General features: G+C 44.6%; 1 protein-coding gene across 3 annotated transcripts in view; it reads left to right on the forward strand.

The window, feature by feature from the left end:
• The window catches only part of LOC138249750 (signal peptide, CUB and EGF-like domain-containing protein 1), a 325,594-nt gene that overhangs the window by 230,603 nt on the left and 67,177 nt on the right, over positions 1-27,814 (forward strand). For all 3 annotated transcript variants that reach the window (XM_069203825.1, XM_069203833.1, XM_069203816.1), the window contains one exon: positions 1,122-1,210. In XM_069203825.1, the coding sequence (XP_069059926.1) occupies positions 1,122-1,210 (89 nt within the window). The remainder of the gene's footprint in view (positions 1-1,121; positions 1,211-27,814) is intronic.

The following is a 27,814-nucleotide window of genomic DNA, read 5'->3' on the forward strand; positions in this document are numbered from 1 at the left end:
TCCTCAAACACACGCTCGCCTCTTCTTAAGGTGTCTTCTGTATCTACAAAAGCTCACTCTTTAGGCATCTGTGGCCTCCTCCCCCCTTCTTTCTCTTTCTCACACGCAATTTCTGCACCTCTCTATCAATGTCAATAACCACTACCTGCATAAACTACCTATCCCTCTCATTCTTTCTTTGTCTGGTGGCACCACTTGTCTATTCACCATGCCATATAATTCTACCACACAAATACTCTACCCAACACACAATGCCACACCGCACAACACACAATGCCACACTGCACAGATAAACTAACAATGTCAGTACAGCGCACAATTCCACTCCACACCTCACGTACATCTTCTACACTTCAAAACAAAACACACAGATGAAAAAACATTTTCATTTACAATGCCAGTAGCCCTAACGCTCTCAAATGCGAGACCTGTTGCATTGCAGATTCTTGTTACAAAATTGGTCTAGCGCTGCACGGTCACCTATTGCCATTTCAGAGCGTTGCTCCGCAATCTCCATGCAAGAATGAATCCCACCGGGCCTGTTGGAGGGTTGGGGGCTCGTTGAGGGCCATGCCTGCAGTGAACGGTCCTTCATCTTGGGGACTGATGTTTCCCACAGATACTTTTTAAATACTTCAGCAACTGCTTTAATCAACGCCTCAGGGGCCTTTCACCCAACGCTGTTTGTATGAATAAATGTTCCCACGCCTTGCACACACGTCTACCAACACTGAGGTAAATAGTAAACTCGCTCACTCCCTTCTGTATTTAAATATCCATGCAGAACTTCATTTTTTCTTAGCAAGTGGTCGCTACGGGCTCCCGCCTTCGAGACTTTACATTTTATTACGGCTCGGGGAAATGTACTATATTTGATGGCCCTTCTGAGAGAAGGCTTGGACTCCTGTCGCCTGAGGGCGGTGTTTACGCTTTGAAAATGATCCCTCATATAATAGCTATAAACAGGTTTTGTTAAAAGTGGGTATGGGGGAGAGAGGCAGACAAAGCGACCTTCATGAACCAGCCTTTATAAAGCCCACGTGAAATTACTATTGCCAAGGGAACAGCACGACTCTTCGACGTCCACAATGGCTAACAGGCTGGTGTTTGTTTTTCCACAGCGCCAACAGCAGCTCAACGTGCCTCTCCTGCCCGCCGGGATCTTTTGCTAACGAAACGGGGTCCTCACTGTGCAGAACGTGTGCTAAAGGTAATTGTATAATCCGGCCTATTTAACAAAAGCTGTGGAACTGCAAACCTGTAATCCTGTATTCTCAATAAGAAATATTTTTCACGTTTTGTTTATCAAATTGGAATTAACTGATGTTATCAGGGAATAAAGGCCCTCTTCCCCGCATTCCTGCTCCCTGTGGGTATAGCACGTGCCCTAGTCACAAATTTAGTTTTAGCCCTTAGCACAGGTTTACGTACAACATTACCTACATTACTACAGCATTTCTCCGCCACTATTGAGTCGTAAATCCCACTAAAGGGGCGGTAAGTAGGTGCTACAAGGGGCGATTTTGCTTGGAAGTGTGAGAATGCCCTCAAACATAAATGTTTGTGTGTAGTCCTAAACTCTGATCTCACCCATCTCGCCCTGATAATGTTCCCATATTACTCCAGCCAAGAGCAAGAGTAACTCTTTCCATGATGCGAAGGAGAATGGATGATCCCCAGATTTGGTGGAAATGTAGGTAAATTACCTTATCCACAGAGAAACATGTTTTCCCTATTGGAGAAAAAATGTGCATTTGATCAGTAGGTTTCATTCCCCTTTTACAGAACTGTGTAAAAGGTAGTAAATGTGCACCCATATTTACGTGTAAACCTAGAAGTACAGATATACTATTTTGTATATGGATAGGGCTTCATGTTTCCAGAAACCAACTCTTATTTGATAAGTTATCGCGTTCTGGGTGTAGTTGTTTTGTTCACTTTAAAGGGACCATTTGACGAATCTAGTTTGAAAGTTAGACATTGTTTTAAAAGATTGAAACAAAAAGCTAAAAAGCATATACGCAGTTTAGGTGATTGTCAGTTACCTTGAAAGCCAAAAGTTTGAAATGTTTTCCATTTTCAAGTAATGAACTAATCAATGATACAAGGTCCCCCTAAGATGAGCCTTCGCCACCTGTTGCTGATGCTGACTCCATAACTCATGCAGTGCTGGAACGTGTACCCGAACCCACACTGCACAATACTAAACGAACGTACCTGATCCTAATCTTTCCATAACCCCAAAACCAAGCATTGTTCACTTTATTGCTAAAACCAAACCCCAAAACTCATCATTAAACTAATACTCATCTTAAAGCCAATCCTTACCCGAACATTAACTTTTTCTAACCGTAGATTTCACCATAACCCTTATCCTCCTCCTTGCTATAATTAAAAAGACTTCAATTTGTGATAGAGATATAGTTCTCTAAATCCATGTTAAGTAGTTTTATCCTCAGCCTCACTAAAAGTTCACTGTTTATCTATATACAAAACCAAGAGGTTCTTAAAGGGGTCTTGAATAGAAGTTAAGGATACATTTGGTGGTAATGTAATACAAAATAGCAAAAAATGCAGAAAGTACAAAAAACAGGCAAATCCCTCAAATTACGTTTAAAAAAAATATATATATATTTCATATCGATTCTCAGTTAACCATCTAATGCTGAAATAAAAAGGGCATAGTCAGTACACACAATGTCCCTGTAGGGGGCTGGCTTAGTTTGTGGTGTACACCTATGGTGTGGCACCCTATACTAAGCACATGCATCCCTTAGTGATATTGTTTAGGTGTCCAGATAGCAAAAGCCCTCTACGGGACCTGTGGTAGGCAGCTAATGCTTATCCAGGAGAATTGTAAAGCACTTACAATACCACAATAGTCAGTCAGTAACTGTTCACAGTAAAGAACCGCACCACTCCCCAGGTAGCCCAGATGATCCTGCCAGGTAGCGCCAAAGACAGCAATATCATCAATTTATGCTGCACTTGAGTCTTACAGGCCTGACAGAACTTGATTCACCATCCTCTGGAATGTGACAGGTGAATTTCCCAAACCAAAGGGCATCACTGTGAAGTGATAGTGCCCACCACAAGTGCAAAATGCTGTTTTAGGCTTAGCAGCATCAGTCAATTTGATCTGCCAATAGCCTGTAGTTAAATCAAAAGTGCTTAGGTATTTGGCTATGGCCAAAGTATCAATCAGCTCATCTGCCCTGGGGATAGGATGGGAATCACTCTTAGTGACGCCATTGAGGCCCATGTAGTCTGCACAAAACCTAATTTCTCTCTTTCCACCCTGGAAATGACCATTTGGCACAAGTAATACTGGACTAGCCCCAGGGCTGTCTGAGGACTCTATAACCCCTAACTCCAGCATCTTTTGGACTTCTGCCCTGATGTAATCCCTGACATGACCAGGCTGCCTGTAGATTTTACTCTTATCAGGTAAACTATCACCTGTGTTCACATCATGTGCACACCAGGTTGTCTGACTGGGTGGCAAAGATAATTCAAAAGGCTGACTGAACATGTCTGCAGTCAGCTTGTTGCTGTTCAGAGAGACAATCTGCAAAGACTACCCTATCCACAGAACCATCAACAGGGTTGTGGGAAAGTAGGTCAGGATGAGTCACTCTCTGCTTCCTGCCCTTCATCAGTGGCCATGGACAAGTCCTGACAGCCCTGTCATAGTAAGGTTTAAGGCGGTTCACATGCATCACCCTGTGGGGCTTCTTGGAGTGCCTAGGTCGGCCAAATAGGTGGCCCCCCCTTTCTTCTCCACTTGTCTTGGAGTGCTCTTGGGGTCATAAGCACCAAGTCCCAGACTTTCTGTCCTGGCTGGTAAACAGCACATCCTTTTTGTCATGCCATTGCTTCTGTAGTTCCTGGCTGGCCTCAAGGTTTTTGGAAGTCTTCTTCGTGTACTCCGCCATGCGAGCACTCATGCCCAGCACATAGTCAACTATGTCCTGTTTGGGAGGTTTGAGTGGTTGCTCCCTTCCCTCCGTCACAAGACTAAGAGGACTCCAAACTGGATGTCCAAATACACATTTAAATGGGCTATAACCCACTCCCTTCTATGGAACCTCTCTGTAGACAAAAAGAAGGCAAGGTAAAAGGACATCCCATCTCCTGAGTTTTTCTGAGAGTCCTATGATCGTACCTTTAAGGGTTTTGTTGAATCTTTCAATCAACCCATTTCCTTGTGGATGATGAGGAGTGGCGAATTTGTAGTTTACACCACATTCCTTCCACATTGCTTTGAGGTATCCAGACATGAAGTTAGCACTTCTGTCGGCTACAACCTCCTTAAGGAAGCCCACCCTGGAATAAATTCCCAGGAGGACCTTGGCCACTACAGGAGCTGCAGTGGTCCTAAGGGGAATGGCCTCTGGGTACCTGGTGGCCTGGTGCACCACCAAAATAAATCTATTCCCAGATGCTGTAGAAGCATCAAGGGGACCAACAATGTCAGTTCCTACCCTCTCAAAGGGAACCCCAACCACAGGTAATGGGATCAAGGGGACCTTTGTAGTGCCAACGGACTTGCACTGGCTTGGCAGGTGACATAGGAACAACAAAACTCATTGGTGTCTCCAGACAAGTGGGGCCAGTGAAAGTGTTGAGCAAGTCTGTCCCAAGTCCTACAAGGTGAATGTCATGAGCTAGGGACAACAAGAACTCCCTAAACATCTGGGGTATGACCAGCCTCCTGGTAGCACCAGTCTTGGGTTCCCTAGCCTCAGAATAAAGGAGACAATTTTCCCAGTAGATCTTGTGGGATCCACTTACATCACCTACCTCATTGTTTGCAACAGCTTGCTGTCTGAGGCCTTGAAGAGAGGAGCAGGATTTCTGTTCCAAACTCAATTCCTCCCTCGAGGGTCCCCCCGCACCCAAAAGCTCTGCAGTGTCATACCCAAACTCTTCTGGTATTGGTTGCTCACAAGGAGCAAGATCATCTCTGAGGAGATGATCCTCACATGAATCATGGACAGAGGGTAATTTCTTTCACTTCCTACTTCTCTTCTTGGGAGCTGGCTGGTCCATAATTTCAGGCTCCAGAGCTCCAGATTCTCCCTGTTTCCTGGCCTGTGCTCTAGTAGTCACAAAGACATTTGCAGGGATACCCAGCATTGTTGCATGGGCCTGTAACTCCACTTCAGCCCAGGCTGAGGTCTCCAAATCATTGCCCATTAGACATTCTACAGGAACAGAAGAGGACACCCTAACATTTTTTTTTAGGCAAGTACCCCCCCACTAAAGTTAATCACCATGAGTTGGCACTTAGTGATTTATCCACATCGGTGACTTGGTAATTTTGACCAAGTAATATTTGCTCAGGTGACACCAGTCTTTCATTCTCTATGATGACACTTGTACCTGTGTCTTTGTAAGCTTCTACCTCAGTACCATTTATGAGGGGGTACTGCCTGTATTTCCTCATATTAGGCGGCCAGGCAACCAGAGTGGCAAGGTTAGTGCCACCCTCCGATATTAGGACAGCCACAGTGGTTTCTATGACTAGGCCAGAGTCCAATGCAGTACCCAAGGTGAACCCAGCTACACCTTTGGTTGAAGTGCTACTACTAGTGCTATTGCTAGGGGCACTAGGAGAAATATTAAAAGTACTGTTCTTGGTGCTTTTCTTAGGACAGTTGCTATCACCTGTCCTACGGGCCTTTTTCCTTACAAAAAGAGCAAAAGGTTTCTTGTGGGAAGAGGAGGAGGCCTTGGACCCACCCCCCAGAATAATTTTGTGGACATGTAGAAGACTCTCTTCTTATCTTTAGATTTGTCCCTATCCTTCTCCTGAGACTTAAAAGCATTTGTCTACTTTTGGTCACCCCCACCGATTTTTCTTCCTTCTTTTCCAGTTCTTGGGGAGAGGTCTGATCAGGGTCCATCAGGTATTGGTGCAGCTTGTCAGACACAGTCGTGAAGGATGTGCTCCCTCATGATAAGGTTGAACAGCCCTTCATAGTTATGCACATTACTACCATGGAAGCAGCCTTCTAGAGCCTCAACTGCACAGTCAACAAAATCTACCCAGTTTTGAGAGGACTCCTTCTGAGTTTCCCTAAACTTAATCCTATACTCAAGTTTGAACCCAAGTCCAGCAATTGGAGCCTCTTTCAAAAATTTGGTAGTTTGCTGCACCCCTTTTCTTACTGCTAACAGTTTATCTCTCTACCCTTTTCTGCAAAGGAGAGCTACAGTATAGTCAGAAGTGATCTTTCTTATGGAAAGTCACTGATGACCCAGTGGTAAAGCAATGCAAGTGTTTTATCCCACCGCTGCCACCAATGTAGGAGGCTGGCTGAGTTTGTGGTGTACACCTATTGTAGGAAGTTAGCTCTGTATGGACTATTTCAAAGTAAGAAATAGCATGCACAGAGTCCAAGGGTTCCCCTTAGAGGTAAGATAGTGGCGAAAAGAGATAATTCTAATGCTCTATTTTGTGGTAGTGTGGTCGAGCAGTAGGCTTATCAGAGGGTAGTGTTAAGCATTTGTTGTACACACACAGGCAATAAATGAGGAACACACACTCAAAGACTTACTCCAGGCCAATAGGTTTTTATATAGAAAAATATATTTTCTTAGTTTATTTTAAGAACCACAGGTTCAAGATTTACAAACGATACTTTAAATGAAAGGTATTTCACTCGGGTATCTTAGGAACTTTGAATCATCACAATAGCATGTAAAGTTTGGCAATAGGCTATTTTAAAAATGGACACAGTGCAAAAATCAACAGTTCCTGGGGGAGGTAAGTATTTGTTAGTTTTACAGGTAAGTACACCACCTACAGGGTTCAAAGTTGGGTCCATGGTAGCCCACCGTTGAGGGTTCAAGGCAACCCCAAAGTTACCACACCAGCAGCTCAGGGCCGGTCAGGTGCAGAGGTCAAAGTGGTGCCCAAAATAGGCTCAACAGAAATAGGGGTGCCCTGGTTCCAGTCTGCCAGCAGGTAAGTACCTGCTACTTCGGAGGGCAGACCAGGGGGGTTTTGTAGGGCACCGGGGTGGACACAAGAAGGCACTGAAAGTACACCCTCAGCGGCACAGGGGCGACCAGGTGCAGAGTGCAAACAGGCGTTGGGTTTGCAATAGGATTCAATGGGGAGACCCGGGGGTCTCTTCAGCGATGCAGGCAAGGGGGGGGCTCCTCGGGGTATCCACCACATGGGCTTGGAAGAGGGCCGCCTGGGGGTCGCTCCTGCACTGGAGTTCGGATCCTTCAGGTCCTGGGGGCTGCGGGTACAGTGTGTTTCCCAGGAGTCGGGTCCTTTGAAGCAGGCAGTCGCGGTCAGGGGGTGCCTCTGGATTCCCTCTGCAGGCGTCGCTGTGGGGGCTCAACTCTGGCTACTCACGAGCTCGCAGTCACCGGGGAGTCCTCCCTGTAGTGTTGGTTTTCCGCAGGTCGAGCCGGGGGGCGTCAGGTGCAGAGTGGAAAGTCTGACGCTTCCGGCGGGAAACGTGTGGTCTTTAAAAGTTGCTTCTTTGTTGCAAAGTTGCAAGTTGGTTGAACAGGGCCGCTGTCCTCAGGAGTTTCTAGGTCCTTTTAGATGCAGGGTAGTCCTCTGAGGCTTCAGAGGTCGCTGGACCCTGGGGGATGCGTCGCTGGGATCAGTTTTTCTTGAAGTGGGGAGACAGGCCGGTAGGGCTGGGGCCAAAGCAGTTGGTGTCTCCGTCTTCTCTGCAGGGCTTCAGGTCAGCAGTCCTTCTACATCTTCAGGTTTCAGGAATCTATCTTCCTTGGTTCTGGGAGCCCCTAAATACTCAATTTAGGGGTGTGTTTAGGTCTGGGATGATAGTAGCCAATGGCTACTAGCCCTGAGGGTGGCTACACCCTCTTTGTGCCTCCCCCCGGTGGGGAGGGGGTCACATCCCTAATCCTATTGGGGGAATCCTCCATCTGCAAGATGGAGGATTTCTAAAAGTCAGAGTCACCTCAGCTCAGGACACCTTAGGAGTTGTCGTGACTGGCCAGTGACTCCTCCTTGTTTTTCTCATTATCTCCTCCGGCCTTGCCGCCAAAAGTGGGGGCAGTGGCCGGAGGGGCGGGCATCTCCACTAGCTGGGATGCCCTGTGGCGCTGTAACAAAGGGGGTGAGCCTTTGAGGCTCACCGCCAGGTGTTACAGTTCCTGCAGGGGGAGGTGAGAAGAGTACAGGCTTTGTTCCTGGCCACAGAGTGACAAAGGCACTCTCCCCATGTGGCCAGCAACATGTCTGGTGTGTTTCAGGCTGGTAAAACTAGTCAGCCCACACTGGAAGTCGGGTATGTTTTCAGGGGGCATCTCTAAGATGCCCTCTGGGTGTATTTTACAATAAAGTGCACACTGGCATCAGTGTGCATTTATTGTGCTGAGAAGTTTGATACCAAACTTCCCAGTTTTCAGTGTAGCCATTATGGTGCTGTGGAGTTTGTGTTTGACAGACTCCCAGACCATATACTCTTATGGCTACCCTGCACTTACAATGTCTAAGGTTTTGCTTAGACACTGTAGGGGCATAGTGCTCATGCACCTATGCCCTCACCTGTGGTATAGTGCACCCCGCCTTAAGGCTGTACGGCCTGCTAGAGGGGTGACTTATCTATGCCATAGCCAGTGTGAGGTTGGCATGGCACCCTGAGGGGAGTGCCATGTCGACTTAGTCATTTTCTCCCCACCAGCACACCAAGCTGGCAAGCAGTGTGTCTGTGCTGAGTGAGGGGTCCCCAGGGTGGCATAAGACATGCTGCAGCCCTTAGAGAACTTCCCTGGCATCAGGGCCCTTGGTACCAGGGGTACCAGTTACAAGGGACTTACCTGGGTGCCAGGGTTGTGCCAATTGTGGAGACAAAGGTCCAGTTTAGGGAACGAACACTGGTGCTGGGGCCTGGTTAGCAGGCGTCAGCACACTTTCAAATCATAACTTGGCATCAGCAAAGGCAAAAAATCAGGGGGTAACCATGCCAAGGAGGCATTTCCTTACACCTATGGTATGGCACCCAATACTGAGTCCAGGAAACCCTTAGTAATAGTATTTAGGTGTCCAGATAGCAAAGGGTGCCTAGGGGTAGCTGTAGTGAGCAGTTAAAGCTTATCCAGGAGGAGTGTAAAGCACTTACAATACCACAATAGTCAGTCAGTAACTGTTCACAAGAAAGAACCACACCATGTGTTGCAGAAATAAAGTATTCTTTATTACAACACTTACCCTAACATTGGTATCGCCACTTGGAGATATCTATACACAAAATATACACTTAGTAGCAAACAGGAAAAACATAGGAATACATGGTGACCTATGGGGGGGACAAACCATATACTAACAAAAGGGTATAAGAATGGACGTGCCCAACCAAGGTAAATGTGTTAGAATCCTAGTGGCTGGGGAAGTAGGAAATTATCAGAGGTAAGTACTAGAAATCCCACAGGTGCCCAGGTGCAGAGTGGTTATCGAGCCGGGTGCCCCATAGGCTAACACAGGACCGTCGCGGTTGGATTTTTATGGATTCAGGACCCTTTCCAGTGGACCCCGAGGAAACCAGTTTGCACAAAAAAAGGTTGGAGAATGCCCCCACCCATGTATACCCAGAAGCCCGGAGTACCTACACCAGGAAGCCCAGGTGCATAGGGGTGAAGTGGTGTCAGAAACCCTCATTGGAAGTCTCAGCTGTCCAGCCACTGTTGTAACCTGTGGACCAGGCCGGTGGAATCCAAAGGTGGATTCCGGATGTGTAGAACCTGAAAAAGAAGGGAAGAGGGTCCAGACTACTCGGAGATGTCCTGGCGGTGCAGGTTAGCATTGCCCACCCTCTTAGAGGTGAAGTTCCTGCAGGACGGTGAAGGAAGAAGTAAAGCTATGGAGTCCAGGGGATGCAGTAGATCCTTGGAGTTGCCCACAAGCTGTCCTTCGTCAGTTGCCGGATTGCAGGAGTGTCCGTGGTCGGCAGGGCCACCGACAAGTCTTGGCAAGCACCAATAGCTGTTGCAAGGAAGATTGTAGGTTTTTGAGGACCAGCAAAGTTCTAGTGACTCAACCCTTGGAAAAGTCAGGGCAGGCCTTTAGCAGGGAGGAAAGCCAGCTGGAGTCAGAGGAGCCCCCTTGAATGACCCACTGACAGCAGGGAGTCGCAGGAAGGCCTCCACAACAAAACAGGAGTCCCACGTCTCAGGAGCTGCAGAGTGGAAGCTAATCTTCAGGTTGCAGAGTGGTGGAGGCTGGGGCTTCCTGGAGCCTGAAGACATCCTGGAGGAAGAGCCAACAAGCCTTGGCAAGAGCAACAGACATGGTGCTCAGGGGTTCCATCCCAGTGGCTGCAGCAAGGGCCCACCATCTCCCAAGTTGGTCAGAAGACCAGGGGGACTCAGAGAGGACCACAGAACCACCACCTGTGAGCAGAGCCAAGCATTCTCGTCTTGAGGTGCCTGCGGATGGAGGGGAGTGACTCCCTCACTCAAAGGGAGATTCCTTCTTGCTTCTTGGATGCAAACAGAGTCCTTGTGATCCTGGAGGATGCACAGCCACGGAGGTTGCAGAAATCTTGCAGGAGGTGGAGAAATAATGTTGCAGTGGGAGCCTTCCCAACTGGATGCAATCTTTTTTTCAGTTTCAAAAGCAAACCAGCAGAGGTTCCAGAGGCAAGGAGCCGAACATATCTTGCAAAGAGTTCCTTGTAGAGTCTTGCTCAACGAATCTGAGGACCCACCCTGGGGGGAGCCCTCAAGCAACCTTAAAAGGGGGTTGATCACTTCCTGCAGTGAACCGCCTATCTGAGGGGGTCAGGGACGTCATCTACCTAGCCTAACCAGTCAGATACTCCCAGGGGTCTCTGCACATCTTATTTTCAAGATGATAGGATCAAGTGGCCACCTGGCAGAGCTTTTAGCACCTCTGTAGAGGAGGAGCTGGCCAGGGAGTGGTCACTCCCCTGTCCTTTGTGTGGTTTCTCACTAGAGTGGGAACCAGAGGTTCCTGAACTGATGCAAACCGGTTTCTGCAAGGAGGACACCAGTGTGCCCTTCAGAGCAATCTGGTGGCACTCAGAGGCCATCCTACCACAGCCCAGAGACACCTGTTTCAAAGGAAGAGATGATTACACCTCTTTCTTGTAGGAAATCCTTTGTTCTGCCCTTCCCTGCTTGCATTAGGCTCATCAGCAGGAGAGCAGAGCAGTGTCTGGGGTCAGCAGCAGCATGAGCTGGCACCTGGACCCCGTAAAGCTGTACAGGCAGAACTGGGGGATCCTCTAAGGAACCCCCAGAGTACATGGGATCATGCAGCTAGCACCGGAATAGGTGGTTGCATGATTTTAACATGTTTAATACCAAACATGCCTAGGTGTAGATAAGCCAATATGTAGTGAGACCACTTGTGTTTACCAGTGTCCACTACATACCTTACCTTACAATGGCTTCCCTGCACTTACAAATCCCAGGGCATGGAGTTTTGAGCTTGTAGGGGTACCCTGCTCATGCAGTAGTACCCTCACACTTGGCGACATACTGTACACTCTGCCCTTGGGCTGAAGGACCTACCTGAGGGGTGACTTAGTGTCCAAATGCGGTGACTGCGATCTAAAGCAAGCCTTCTATCTGAAATTAAAGGTGCATGCACCATTTCACGCAGGCTGCAGTGACAGGCCTACAGACAGTTTGCATGGGCTCCCATGGGTAGCATAATACTGTACATGCAGCAGCCCATGGGAGACCCCTGGTGTACCAACGCCCTGGTTACCTAAATACCATATGCTAGGGACATACTAGGCTGCACTAGTATGCGAATTGTGGGTGTAAACGTTTACCAGCAATCAAATTTAGAGGCAAGAACACAGACACTGGGGTCCTGATTAGCAGGATCCCAATGTACTATGTCTAAACACACTGACAACAGGCAAAAAGTGGGAGTAGCTATGTTGGAAAGATGCTACTTTCCTACAGTCCAGTCCCTACCTGACCTGTCCAGATTAGCTTGACAAAACTGCCAGTAAATCAGAAAAATGAGCATTCTGTGTCAAATGGATCATCACAGTCAATGAAAGCATGTTTTTGCTATTCAGCCACTAGTATATCTGAATTATCTATTCAGATTCTGAAATGATGCGGACTGGTGTGTAAGCTGCTAACCTTTGAGCCCAGGGATCGGGGGGGGGGGGGTTAATCCTGATTTCAGCACTTAATCAAAAATTCAGTGTTATTTGGTAAATAACCCCTTTACTTTATACTGTAATTAAGTACAATTTAATGCAGTTGTAAGTATGTGAAAGCTGATCAAAATGTTATTTTATTAATGAGGTACATAGATCTGTAGTCTTCTGTCCTCTGTTAATGTCCAATGCACTATTTCTCTCAAGCTGTGGTGTTGCTATATAAATACCAATGAATACATATGTATGTCTGAGATCTAGTAAAGTAAGTATATCCAGGGAGCCATGTATTTTCTTATCAAATCCTGTTGATGATTAAAATTATATTCAATATAGTGCTATTTATTCTCAGATGAACAATAGGCATAAGTATAAAAAGCTCCTCAACGAGCAGAAAATAGATCTGAAATCTACAGTTATTTCTCTCCTCTGTGGGCTAGGGATTTAAAAAATGTGATTTATCCCTACATGGATAATTTTATCCATGAAATCAGGATTGGTGATAGGATTTAACATTGTCTTAATTGTTTATGAAGCCGGCAGGAGAATATAACAAGACTGGGGAAAAAAAATAATAATAATCAAAATGGAAAACCATCCATTTTTCTGGTCTTCCCTGAAATCAAAACTCTAATTGCTAGAGATATTTTATGTGAAAATTGGCTGCTAAAACTTAGACTGATAATTGTTTTTCAAACTTTTTCAAAAACTATATGTATAACCTTACTTTTTAGAATTGCCGTACTTTTCTTGGCAACTATTTGCTGGATTGGTCACCACTCTTCTACTAACTCTTCTTTGTTCACATCATTGCATACTGCCCTTTAAGATTTAAGAGATTATTTAGTTCCCAGCAACAGTGAGCCTACATATTTTTTCTCATACATTTTAAGCTATTTTTTATGGAGCGTAGAGGCTGTTTGTGTTTCTTATTCATTGCGATGTAAAACATAATTTTCACCCTGACTGAAGATGTTAGTGCATCTCAAATAGTTGAGTAATGACTCGTTGATGGTACATTCTGCTTTCAGAAAATCTCTCTACTCTTGTAAAATCTGTAAAACTTCTAACATCCAACTGCATTTGTAACATCCAATTGTGATGTCTACTGAAACTGTCTGACCATAGATGAATAGGAAAAAGTACAGGAACATCATGAGATGATGATTTGTCCTGTTTCCGCTTCTTCAACCACAGGGAAGGAAGGGTGAAATAGGAAACATTTTCTAAATGACTACCTTGCGAGAGGCAAAAGAAACTCTAATTCCATTCCCCAAAGCACAATATTTTTAATCCTGCCCACACCTTCCAGGTTAATGTATAGACTTTAAAATTCTGTGTATTATCAGCTGGATTGGTTAGTTAAACAGTGTAATGTTAATAAATTCTTCTGACCTTGTACCAAAGAGAATAATTCCCCAAAATTTCTCCAGTGAACTATTTGAGAAATACATAGTTAGTAATGAGTGGTATTTATATATCCTCGTTGTTAGAAATGGGGTCTCTGGTTGGCAGTCAGTTTGCACTCTGTCCAAGCAGGGACCCTCACTCTATTCAGGGCAATGGAGAAACACACTTAGATAACCCCTGCTTACCCCCTTGGTAGCTTGGTACAAGCAGTCAGGCTTATCTCAGAAGCAATGTGTAAAGTATTTGTACCAACACACACAGTAATACAGAGAAACACTACAAAATGGACACCACACCAGTTTAGAAAAATAGTTACTATTTATGTAAATCAAACAAAAATCCAATATACACAAGTCAAAATATGAATTTTCAAAAGAATGAGTCTTACTCCATAGGAAACAATGGAAATGTTGATTTTACCCAAAAAAATCAAAATGTTGGTTTACATCAAAAAATAAAGCCGAACGGGTGAGCGTGTGTCAAACTCAGCGATGCATCGATCCCTTACTCGCAAGTGAGGCCGTGTCTCGTTTCTTCTCCGGTCGGCTCGGCGATGCATCGTTTTTTTCTCCCTCCCAAGAGCAATGTATTGATTTCCAGATGGGGCATCTCAGATCCGTGCAGGTTCTCGATGACATTGATACCTAGGGACGATGCATGAGAAATCCGGTTGCATGGTGTTAGGAAACCACTCTGCGTGGGGTTTGAGTCGTCATCACCAGCCACAAGCGGGTATTGCTTTGTTTCTCCAGCCACGATGCGTCGGTTTCAGCTGCGAAGCGGGTGGCTTGTCTTTCATCAGCTTCGTTGCAGATGGTGCATCAAAAATTTCCCTGCACGGCGTTCTGTGCGTGGATTTCAGCTCTTGTTCTGCCCAGTTCACCTTTCAAGGGCCCAGGGACTGAATAGAGCACAACTTGGCAGGTTAGGAATCTCAGTAGAGAGTCCAGGTGCTGTCACAGGAAGTCTTTGATGGCCTTGAGACTTCAAAACAGGAGGCAAGCTCAGTTCAAGCCCTTGGAGATTCTCCTTTAAGCAGGAGTGCACAACAAAGTCCAGTCTTTTTCCCCTTTCACATGCAGAAGCAGCAACTGCACGATAGGCCAACAAAGCAGAGTCACAGGCAGGGGCAGCACTTCCATTCAGCTCTTCTCTTTGGCAGAGGTTCCTCTTGGTTCCAGATGTGATCTAAAGTCTGGGGTTTTGAGTCCACTACTTATACCCCCTTCTGCCTTTGAAGTAGGCAAATTTCAAAGGAAAGTCTCTGTTGTTCACAAGATCCTGCCTTGCCCAGGCCAGGCCCCAGACACACACCACGGGGTTGGAGACTGCATTGTGTGAAGGCAGGCATAGCCCATTCAGGTGTAAGTGACCACTGCTCCCTTCACCCTAGCTCAGATGGCTCATCAGGATATGCAGGCTACACTCCAGCTCCCTTTGTGTCACTGTCTGTAGGGAAGTCACAAACAGCCCAACTGTCAGTCAGCCTGTTGGTGGATTTCCTGTCTGGGTCAAAGTCTCGGAATAGTTTAAGCAAGAAAATTCCCACTGTCTAAAAGTGGCATTTTCAAACTAACAATCTCAAAACCAACTTCACTAAGATGTATTTTTAAATTGCGACTTTAGAGATACCAAACTCCACATTTCTATCCTCTCTCAAAGGGAATCAGCTTTTTACGAATATCTAAAGCCAGCCCCCATGTTAATCTATGAGAGAGATAGGCCTTTACACAGTGAAAACCAAATTTGGCAGTATTTCACTGTTAGGCCATATAAAACACATCAGTACATGTCCCACCATTAACATACACTGCACCCTGCCCATGGGGCTACATAGGGCCTACCTTAGGAGTGTCTTACATGTACAGAAAGGGAAGGTTTGGGCCTGGCAATTGGGTACACTTGTCAGGTCGAATTGACAGTGCAAGACCACACACACTCACTCACTCACTCACACACACTCACTCATGTGGGTGGCACAACCAGTGCTGCAGGCCCACTACTAGCATTTGATTTACAGGCCCTGGGCACCTCTAGTGCAGTTTACTAGAGACTTACTATTAAATCATATATGCCAATCATGGAAAAGCCAATTACACATACACAGGAGCACTTTTAGCACTGGTCAGCAGTGGTAAAGTGCCCAGCGTACTAAAGAAAAGATAAACAGAGTTCAACACACAGTCAAAACATGGGAAGCAGAGGCAAAAAAAGACAGGGGAGACCACACTAAAGATGCCAGGTCCAACACTCGTTATTTAAAGTTATCACTCTTCATATCTTTAAATTGGTCCTACATGTTGCATTCAACTGTTTATAAATCAAAACACAGATATCACTAGACTGCTTGCCTAAGGAACCAAAGCATCTCTGTCAAACTGGTTATTGAGTAAGTAACACAACAAATTCAAATCATTGACTTTCCTGTAAAAACACAATAACCGTTATAATCCTCTCAAAATAAGACCTACCTTGATATGTGCATTTAAGCCCCTCATGTTTTATGATCAATTTAGTAGTATGAGCCAGATTCTTAATTCAGAAACAGGAATGCATACAATCTAATTACAGCCTAGTTCTAAATCTCAATTAGTCAATCCTCCCTATGTTATAAACTGTAATATTTTTCTAAGGGAAAGGTTTCCATTTTAATGAGTTATTTATGTTATTGATACCTGGGTAACTTCAAACTTTCTTAAACTTAACCTGACCTAAAGAAGACAGGTATTAGTTTCTTGTCTGCTCCTCTATGCCTATCCCTTCATCTATCCTCTTTCCTCCAAATCAGCTTTAGTTCTCTGTTCTTTGGTCAAAATGGTGGCTTGTTTGATAGCAGTAAAATTAGATTATTAAAACACATAGGTCAATATAAACACGAATATCATAACATCCAATATTGATTTGTTAAACCTGATTTACCTAATACAAGCTTTAATACAATTCCCAGCAACAATGCACATTCTAAACCTTTACAATCCTTAAAAGTTAATACAAAGCTTCGGACAATGTTCTTATTTTCTCCACATTAAACAATTATGACAACATATCACATTAGTCCTGATACAGGTGCAAGTTATATTCGGTTAATATGGTGGTTTCTCTTGGACTGTTAACTGAGGGACTAGTTTTCCCAAGTGCATTAGAATCGTCCTTCGGCATGCTGTCTGATTTTTAAGACATAACAAGTATCATGAATCTTCTGGTTCAGTTTTAAATTTAACCAAATGCTTTAGAGGTTTTGTTGTTGAAACCTATGCTTTATAAGCACAAATGATAATACATTTTTTAACCCTGTTATTTTATTGCCATTTCAAAGAAAAAATTAAATCACATCTCGTATTTTCCAACCATTGCACTTAAAGAACAATTACAGTTATACATAGGTGCATGTCTCGGGTGTGTACTTGTCATAAATTAGATTCCGTCAAGTACAGGACTGTGGTTCCTAAATATGCATTTTGTTAGTAATATTTCGATTATACATAGTGCGTACAGGTTGGTACAGTGGAGTCTATGACCAGGATAGGGTTGGGGTGATGTTGGTCATACAGAAAGTGTTACGAACTGGCACGGAATCCAAATTATTTGTGCCAAATATATTGAACTAAACAAACTTGAAACTGTAAACTTGTCCTTGAGGTGGACACTTCTAGGTAATCAAGGAATCAGTACCGTAATTATGGTGTACCGATTTGTGCAATACCGATTATAGGAACTATTGGGAGAAGTCAAAGGGTATGGGCGGCACTGAGTACACAGGTGGTCAGTCACCTTTGTCCTTAAGGTATGCACCTCATTGTCTAGGACATAGACAGTGTCTAGGACAGTTACTCTGTTGTCGCTCCCTGTGGCACTTCTTGTGTTAGACTCCACCCCTGAGCCTAGAGACTCCCAATTATCAACCACTTCTGTCAATAAAAAGGGCTATCTGCCTGCGCCTAATTCCTCTACTCTCCTCCATTTCAGGGCCCCTCTCCTCTGGCCCATCGTGTCACATCCATCATCCATGGGGTTAAGCTGGGTCCCTTTTTTTTGTTTCTAAGCCAAAGATACCCCTGCTTAGCTAATACTAAGGCCAGGTCCACAAATCTATTGCCAATTTTTTTGCGATGCCGTCTGCTAAACAAGCGTAGCAAGCAAGTCGCTATTGAATTCTCAAGTCTTGTATGCAGCTCACAATTGATTTTGTTAAAATTACCCCATCCAAGAATTTCTGAAGTCCTGGGTATCCCCTGGTCATATGGCTGAAGTCTGCATCCTGCATAAGGCAGCGCAGGCAGCCTAACACCTCATCGCTGTGCAAGTGTAAGCCGACGTGGGATAAGAAGTCCTGTGAGTATAATTATATTGAATATATTTTAGTTGTCCTGTATAGCCCTCACCACCTCTTTGTATGTCAAGAAATGCCCCTGAGGTAGCCCGGTTTGTTCTACTGCCGAACGGGATCAGCATTCCCTGGCAGTGCATCTTGCCTAATGTTTGTATTCCTGCATTTGTCCAGTGACAAAGCTGTCAGATTGTGAAGCAAGAGTGTGGGTTGCCATGGAGAATTCCCACTAGAGAGGTTGCCGGCACATAAGGGACTGTAATCTTTGTTTACCTAAGTGTTCTCCGCCAGTTGGTGAAGGCCACTGATAGTAATATACCTGGTCTGGGGTTTAAGTATTTTGGCCTGGAGTATGCTCCAGTTCAGATCACCCTCACTGGGAGCAATCTCTGAGAGATCCGACCTGCCAAGCCACCGTGCAGACCCTTGAAGCTGGGCTGCCAGAAAATAGAGCTCAAATTCAGGTATTCCAAGACCCCGCCTCTGGAGCCAGACAGAGTGGCCAAGGCCACACGCTGGCATCCGCCATTCCATAGCAGCTCCCTAAGGAGTACATCCAATGACCGGAACCAGGATGCTGGGAGCGAAATGGGTAAATTAACAAAATAGAGTAGCCTAGGGAATCCCCATCTTAGTGATGGAGATGCACACCATGGTGGGCAAACGAACGTCAAAAGGTGAAAGCGGACCGTAGTGCTCAAATTGCTTTCCCCAGATTGCCCTCTCGTAGGTCACAGAGGTTATCATAAATCTGGGTACCAAGATAGCGGAATGAGTGAGAGGCCCAAGTAATCGTCTAGGCAGGAGTCGGGCTGGGCATGCCGAAGACCATCAGAAAAACACATGTCTTCTTGCGGTTCAGGTGGAGTCCAGAGCAGACGCCAAAGTCGTCCAGCAGGCCAAGAACCTGTGGCAGGGTCATCGCCACATCCCTAAAATATATGAAATATACAAGGAGGTCATCCGTGTATAAGGAGACTGTGGTATTGCCCATTCCAGTGTATTCCCCAGTCTTAGACCGCTTTTCTGAGCCGTGCCGCCAAGGGCTCAATGGCTTTAGTGAACAGCAGCTGCGACAGCAGACACCCCTGCCCAGTACCTCTGGATGTCGTAACTACTTGAGATCATCCGTACCGTCCTAACCCTTGGTGTGGGACGTGTGTAAAGCAACTTGACCCAATCGCCACAAGCATTCCCTAGTCCCATCTGCATCATGGTGGCCCCCAGGAAGTCCCAGCTCACAGTGTCCAAGGCCTTTTCAAGATCCACCGACACTTATCATTGCAAAAAATAACATATTTGCTGTCTCACTTTGTGTTTCTTTAAAAACATGAAGATTCTTGCAAGTGTTCCCCTGAATCAAATAAGGCAGCGGTTCCCAACCTTTTGACTTCTATGGACCCCCACTTTATCATTAATGGAACCCGGGGACCCCCACTAAGCCATTATTGGAATCCGGGGACCCCCCACTGAGTCATTATTTAAATCTGGGAACCTAATCTGTTGATATTATTTAATTTTCTAATCAGCCGCGGACCCCCTGAGGAGGCTTCCCGGACCACAGGTTGGGAACGACTGAAATAAGGTATTTCATATTTGGTAAATATCTCTGTTAGCTGCAAACTTACTTCCATAAGCATTTTTTCAGGAAACAACAAATTTTTCCAACATAGTTGAGTAATCGAATGAACCACCTATTAACCGGCTAAATAATTAACTTAATTCTGAACATTTCAGCCTACAGATTGTGTCCATATGCCAAGCTTCAATTTTATGCTGCTGGAGCGGAATTTGACATGGCAAGCACATTTCTAATATCACATCCTATCTAATTTACCAAACTAAATTTTTGATTCTGTAATTAAGGCTGCTGATCCACAGGATAAGGCTTTTTTGTAGTGGTTTGAATTGGCATTAGTTGATTAGTAACCCCAATAAATTGGATATTAAATCTACATAGCCACTTTTTGGTACTTATAGTATCCCTTGTAATCACTTTGCAGTACTCCGTCCATTTAAAAGCAGAGTCACACATGACCCCCACATACTTATAACTTGTTTTATTTACCCTTTCAGTGCCTAACATAAACGGGTATTTTATCTTTGCTAAATTGCTTCGTTTCAGTTTTAGTAATGTTGATTCTAAGTATAGCCAACTACAGTAATCTGCTAAGGCTATCAGTTGATGGTAAAGTCCATGGCCATTACAACTAAATCATCAACATACTTTAAAATGTTAACAAGGCATCCATCAGTCCTTGGAGGATTTCCCTTAATGTAATATAAGAATGCAGAGGGATCTCCTAACAACAAGGCAAATAACAATGGGGCTACAAAATAGCCTTGCATTGGGTAATGTTTAATTTCTCAGATTTCGGTGGATGTTGCAGCCATTGAATAACACTGTGAAATTCCAAAGCCATGTTGCTTCATCCAGAGCAGTTTACAATTTACATGATCATCGCCCACATAAAAATCCACGAAGCATACAAATCGATTACTTTCAGAAGAGAACTTGCATGTAATGCAGCTTAGGCTGAAAAATATGCTGATTAGGGCCAAGGCCTGATCTGTAGCCAACTGGCACAAATGGGATAAGATTGACTGACCGTGCCCTTTCTTTTATTCCCCCAGTACGATCCTTGCAAAACTTTGGATGAAGAGTTCAAAAGTGAAATAAGCTGATAGGATGACAAATCTTTGGGCTGCCCTTCTTTTTATTGATGGGTTTAAAACTGGTTCTCCTTCAAGTATGAAGGAATTCCCCAGTTGTAATTACTGTAGAAATGCTGGGCACAATATACTAGTCCAGAGCCTAGAATTGACTTTAAGTGCAAAGTTGCTATTATGGTTTCAGAGCTATTCAGCATAATTTTAAAAAAGGCCTCATTCATTCACTAAACATTTTCTCAGGGTTAGAAAACAATTCCCCCTTTGTCTGCTTGTAATGGTGAATGAGGTCACTTTGAGAGGATGCCATGAACTGCCAGTTCATAAGACTTTGTAGTATTTTTACTTTTATTACATAATTAATCACCTTCCAAGCCTAAAGTATTTTCGCGTTTTTCACTCTTATCAGCACTTTCTATTCTTTTGATTACTATTTGCATTTTGCTAACAATTATGGCTTTAATGTTTTAATATGGATTTTGCTACTTAACCTCTGTAACTTTCACCATCAAACCACATTTTAACTCTGGTCTTCAACCTCTACAGAAATATTTCTCTAAAATGAAGGCCAGAATCGAGTCTTGGGTTGATATTCTATCAAATTCATCTACATTTTTCTTTGTACTCTTAATAGTTCATTTGGCAGTTTGAATTCTAGTCACTCAGTGCTATATTTACCTTTTAATGCTGATATGAGCATTATCTAATGAGAGGAAAAGGTTTTAGTAATCTTTAGAAGGGATAGCCCTTAGTGAAATGGTAGGTTCTATGGCAGATGTCCCCTATTCATCCAGCTACAGACATAACAATCAGTAACCAATTGATTAAGATGCAGACAGTCAACAAATCAATAGAGTGATGGTGTTCACTCCTTTACACAAGTGCGACATGGTGACTTTTCAGATGTAAAACAACCACCCACTTAATTTAATCAAGCCAACGTCACTAACCTCTTCCAGTATTCTTTACCTTCTTTAAATCAGCTTGTTTTTATTACAGTAAGAAATATAATTAAAATATTCATTTGTTATATGATTTAAATCATTGGTCTTCAACCTTTCCTGTAATAAGAGCTACATAGGGTCAATGAAAATTATGCAGAGCAACTAATATTAGTGATATCCTAGTGACCACCCCTTCCGAGATTATCATCAGTGATCACTGTGGATTAGGCAGGGTTGTCAGCAGTAAATCTAAGAAAGCGTTTTCAATTTGGAATAGCTCTTTAAGGGTAATCCATAGCAACCACTACTGCAATTCCCCTAGAACCAAGGTAGTAATGAGTAGTAAATCGGCATTTGTTATTCAAAATACTGTTTCTTCCAAAACCTCTTATCCTACAAATTGTATCAATCCCAGTTCTAATTTGTACTTTTTCCCCCAGATATATTTATCAGGATTTGGAGCAAATATGGAAATATGCCTTCACCTCCATTTCCTTGAAAGTAATGCATCACAGATTTATTGAAGGGCAGATATTTGTTGTTCTCAGTTTGACTACCGTCTAGTTCTTTCACTCAGAAGTCTTTTTATTTTAGCCATAGGAAATTGGCTATATCAGCCCCTAAAGCAGAGTTGGTGGCAACATTTAAGATGACGCACAATGGGACATCTGACCAACTCAGTATATCCCTCCGTGATAAAGCTGAACGTTTTTCACTGTCCTTACTGCTAACTAACAAGCTTAGAAACCTTAGGATATGTTATTGCACCCATAAGTCCCCAAACAAATCCAGCTCTAGCGTTAAAGCCTTTGTCATGGAGGTTTCTGGCGATAACTTTCTAGATGTTCTCAGTTTACTCTGGCCTCAAGGTTGATAGTTCTGTACCATAACGTGCTAGAGATATTCATTTCCCAATGCTAGCCTTTTTGTATTGGCTGTAGTGAGAAGCCACCACTTTGGATGTCGAACCTTTTGAGTGCATTAGTTGTAGAGACTAATTACATTTTTAATGCAACTAGATGTTTATCCCATTGCAAATTCTCAGCAAAGTGAAGACCAAGGCATTTGTAGACACTGACCAGCTCAAGTAAGGCATCCTTAAAAACCAGGCAAACTTCATTCCCCGCTTTGCAAAGATCAGCGTTTTGGTCTTCTCTACGTTGATTGGCTTCACAGTTTTCATTGATGCAGTGGTCCCTGACATTTTCTGTAAAAAGTGCTCTCGTTATAAACTTGAATGGGTCTGATAAAGCCGTGAACCCTGGGACAGAAATGAGTGTCTAAGTCTTCTGGACCATAATAAGAAATAAAGCCCCAGGTAAAGCGAAATGGCCAAAACAATTAAGTCAAACATATCCCAAGTCTCAATTTCAAGTTCAGTTGTCCCAGAGATTAAATCAAGCTTGTTTATGAATTTATGGAATTGTGGTTGATACAACTCTTTATTTGTAGACAGCTCATCAGTGTCATCTTGTATGTTCTGACTTCAACTACCAAATTTTCCTGGCCAGTACTACATTGGTCATTTTATATGATTACCTGATACGACTCATTCGGGGTCTAGTTTACACTGTTCTCTCCCAAGATCCATATTTGATGTATTAACAAATGTAATTCATTTATATGTTGCAAGGGAGTTTGTTCAACATGTCCCAAATAAGCTGTATGTTACACCACCCCAAGATGCGTGAATAAACAGCAAAATACCAACCAGTTTAATCTTGAGTTCAGCTCATAGAATTATATATTTTTATTGGGTTTAAAAAAAAAAAGTCTTGGCCATTCAGGCCGAGAATTACACACAGGATAATGGAATTGGCATACCCATGAACAAGAAACTTGTGTGACATTCAGCCCCACCCATCGCACCCACACACAAGGTGACAATCCAAGTTTTCTACAACAAGGTGAGCTTTTGTCAGAAGTGCCATTCTGTTGTACTTCTGCTCCATATCCCTGAATTTCTTACTCCAAGTATGAACTGACTGGGTGAGAAGGTTTCAAAACAATTCCACTTCTGCCAGATTTTAGGTGGGCATCCCCTTGCCTGATACACTGCAACTTCCAACCCCATGCAATAATCCATAAAAAGAATTCCACACTGTGAGAGATCGGGGTGCTTCTGCTTTGCATGCCTTGGCTATGTCCCTTTTTGCTTGTGTTAGACCCAGAAATAGGAACAACCATATATATGTTTTCCACTATGTCGCCTATGAAGGAGGATCAATTTTGGGTCCAGTGGGTTTGCCCATGAGTGGACCTTCGCCAGACAGGATGTTACACCAAGCCAGAACTGATCCAGTGCTGTGCAGCTCCACACTGTATGAATTAATGTACGCTGCTCCACTCTGCAGCGGAGAAGGGTCGGGGAAATGATAACCCCCATGTGCCACAGACTGTATCTCGTGTAATAAGCTCTGTGGACATATCTAAGTTGCATCAGTTAGAGGCAGGCTGAAATTGCCGTCTCCCAGTGCACGCCAGAAGTCCATTCATTGTTGTCTAGTGTGTCAATATCTGCCTCCCATTCCGCTCTAAGGGAGGGTAATGTTTTGAGCTATTCTTGACAAACAACTGTTATTTTTATGCCATTTCATGAGTTCCCAGGCCCCCCAGGAGGAGCTTGCCCTTCAATGGGCTGCATTCTGGAAGGTCCGTGATGTTCCTAATGTATTGGGTAAGAGCATGACTGAGTTGCAGAGACAGAGGGAACTTGCTGCTATGCAGTTTATATTCTGTTTGCATCTCTTGAAAGGATTTCAGAACTATTCCAAACATGACATCCCCTAGAGTGGAGATCCCAATACTGTTCCATGTCCGAAAGCCCTCCAATTGGGCCTCCTGTTTCAGAACACTACCCTGCCATAATGGAATCCACTCAGTCAGTTTCCTCCACCATCCCATCCTCACTGCAGGGAGTGTTTTCATACGGTTAGGGCCACTTGTGTAGCCGGTGGAAGAGATTCCATGACTCTTCCTTCATACAGGTAGTCAAGTAGGGGGTGGCATCCTTCGCCCACTTCTCAACAGCATATGCTGTGTTGCCCTAGTGGCCAACCCACCAGTCATTGAGAATCAAGAGGTGGGATGCCGAGTAATATGAGTATGTCAGCTGCGGCGATGCCGCCTGCCTCCACAATACATGGATTGAAAACCGGTTCTGAGGGCAATGCGAGTAGCCACCTAACTCCCCCCCCCAGAGGAACCAACCAAGAACAGCGTTGATTTGACAAAACCACGACTGGGGAATGGCCTAAGGGTAGTTCTGTAACTGATGCAACAAATGAGGTAGGGAGACCATCTTGAAGATTGCTGATCTGCCCGTCAGTGACAACTGCAGGAGTGATCAGATCCTAACCTCTTTTACTCAGGTTAACGATGATGCCAAGTTCCGAGCTCATGACAATGTCCTGTTTGGGGATACATAGACCCCTAAATATTTAAAACTTATGTTGGCCAGTGTCAGTTCCGGTTCCCATCTCAAAGTCCCTGCCTAGCCATTTACAGGGAATGCCATGGATTTCGAGGCATTCATATAGACACCTGAGGTTTCGATGAAGGTATGCATAACCCGCATGATTTGTGGACCTGAGGTCTCCGGGTAGGTAAGGAAGAACAGGACATCGTCTGTTTTATAGGGTGATTGTCACCCTATACACACCTCACCTCACCTGGGCATCCATCCTGACCCGCACAGCCAAGGGCTCCATGGCCATTGCAAATAACCGTGGGGATAGGGGGCACCCCTGCCTTGCATCCCTATGGATCAGGAATGGGTCCGATAAGGCACCCACAAATGTGATTGTCGCTGATAATTTGGTATACAATAGCTAGACATAGGAGAAGAATCTGGGCCACAGTTCAACCTCCGGAGAGGAACAAATAGGTAATCCCAGCTGACTTAGTCAAATACCTCATCCATGTCTGCCAAGAGCATCACCGCTCACCTCCCCAGGCAATTTGCAAGGGCTAAGGCATTATAAACATGTCTAAATGTTATGGCGCATGGCCCGGTTGGAATAAAGCCTGCCTGGCCTGGGTGGACCAGGTCCAGTATATACTGCACCAGTCTATTGGCCAGTATTTTGGCCAGGACTTTCACCTCCATATTCAGGAGGGAAATCGGGCTAAAGGAAGAGTGTTCTTCTGGTGGACAGCCCGGCTTAGGGAGGACCACGAGTTTCACATGCCACCAGTCCAGCGGAAACAACTCACCCTCGAGTGCAGAATGATTCACCCCAATAGGTATTTTCCATAAATGCTTTAAAGAATTCACATGGGACTGTATAGATGCCCGGATCCTTCCCTGTTTGTTTGTTTGTTTCAGACAGGGTCGACGGGAGCTCCTCCTCCATAATCACCTCATCCAGCTGAGCCAGAGCAGTATCTGAGAGGGTCTGGAGGGGCAAAGCATCTACAAATTCAGCTATTTGGCCCTGAGTCATTGTCTTCCTTTAAGTGTACACTGCTCTGAAATGCACAGCAAAGCTTTGCGCCACCTCTTGAGGGCCCACCAACAGCTTCCCCTGTGCATCACTAATTACAGGAATGGAAGTGGTATAGTGGGTGGGATGGCACAGCTGATGTAGCATTTTGCTCCATTTATCCCCCTCCCCATTGATATATTTGACTCTGTGCTGCCTGCCAGGCCTACTTGACCTTGCCCAAAAGCAGCTGCTGGTACTGCTGTTGCGCTGTGTGCCAATTGACCAGATGGCCCTGTTTCTCTGGCCTCCCCACCTGAGATATAAGGTCTACAAGGACCTTAGCTCTAGGCCGTGCTCCCTAGTGCAATAACTGATATCTTCGCTGCACAACAGTGGCTTAAAGGCCTCCCACAGCACCGCTGTGGAAGCCACCAAATCAGCACTGAGCGTAAAGTACTCTTCAATGTAACATGTGCTATGCAATGGATAAGCGGGATTCCGCAGATGCCACAGTCAGAGGTGCCAGTTAAAGGTTGGCCTCCTAGGCCACACGTGGAGTCTGAGAGCTATTGGGGAGTGATCTGACAATCTCCTATTTAAGATGTCAACATCTGAAACTCTGTGGACGTATGCGCTGGGGAGTAGCAAGTAATCAAGTTGAGATGATGATCTGCGGACTATGGATAAGTAAGTGTAGCCATTTCTGGAAGGGTAATGTGTTCGCCACACATCCACTAGGCCCAATGCGGATGCCATGGAGCCAAGCTTAGACCTGCCTATCTCTGTGATGCTGCTGTGATTGCACCACCTGTCCATCCGTAGGGTACATTACACCATTCCAGTCTCCCCCCAGTTACTGACAAACCCCCTGTTAGGTTTTCCCACAGACTCACAAAAAGGTCTTCCCCAACGGAGGAAGGGCGTATATACAGCTAAGGGTCAGAGACTTGACAAAAGGTGCCTGTAACTATTGTGTATCTACTGTAGCAATCTGTCTGATCATGTCTTGGTTGGTTTAAAGTGTACACCGTGCTGGATCAGTATGCATGTACCTCTGGACCCCCTTGTGAACCCGGAATTAAATATCTAATTATAGCCATATCTGGCGAGGCAGGGGACTTTAGTGCCGAGGAGATGCATCTCCTGCAGCAATAATATATCTTCTCAAAACGTTTTGGTGTGTTGTAAGACTTCCTCACTTTTGATCTTATCTAGAACCACCTCACACATTTCAGGATATCACGCGGAGGTGTCCCGCTGGACCTCCAGATCTCGTTTTACTCACGAGGGATTAGGGTGGATGAGTCTGAATTGCTGTATGTGATCCCAGGAATAGATGTTTACTGGGTATGTGCATTTCAACAATTTAGAGGGACAACTTCCCTCAAACATTTCCGCCCCCCCCCCCCCCCAAAAAAATACTTCAACAAACAAGAAGTACCTACCGCGGGATATGGTGTAATGGAACCCCAACAGGGGGGGGGGGTACCATGTGGCCACTCCCAGAATGAAATCTATTTTAAGTAGTGAGAACAGTTTCACCTGTTTTATTCCATGTCATTAGGGACTGTCTGCAATCCAACGGACTTGATATTTCTGCCATTACTGCTCCTTAAAACAGGTATTTCAAACTAAAAAGTAAGTAAATGACTGAGATTGATGGGGCGCATTCTGCAGTGCCACCTTCATATGAAGCCAGGCATGGGCACCACTGAGAGCATGCTGGCAGTTCTCTAGTTAAAAGTGTGTAAAATTGCAAGTGCATGTTGAATTTTGGGCAATGAAACTTTTTTTGTCCTTTTCTGCTCCGAAACGTCTCACAAATTCCCTGGTTCTCTCTCGCCTTAACCATTATCCTCTCTATGTTGGATAGCCTAGATACGTAATCGGTTCACT

The sequence above is a fragment of the Pleurodeles waltl genome, chromosome 1_2 (genome assembly GCF_031143425.1).
Source record: "Pleurodeles waltl isolate 20211129_DDA chromosome 1_2, aPleWal1.hap1.20221129, whole genome shotgun sequence".
NCBI classification, from domain to species: domain Eukaryota; kingdom Metazoa; phylum Chordata; class Amphibia; order Caudata; family Salamandridae; genus Pleurodeles; species Pleurodeles waltl.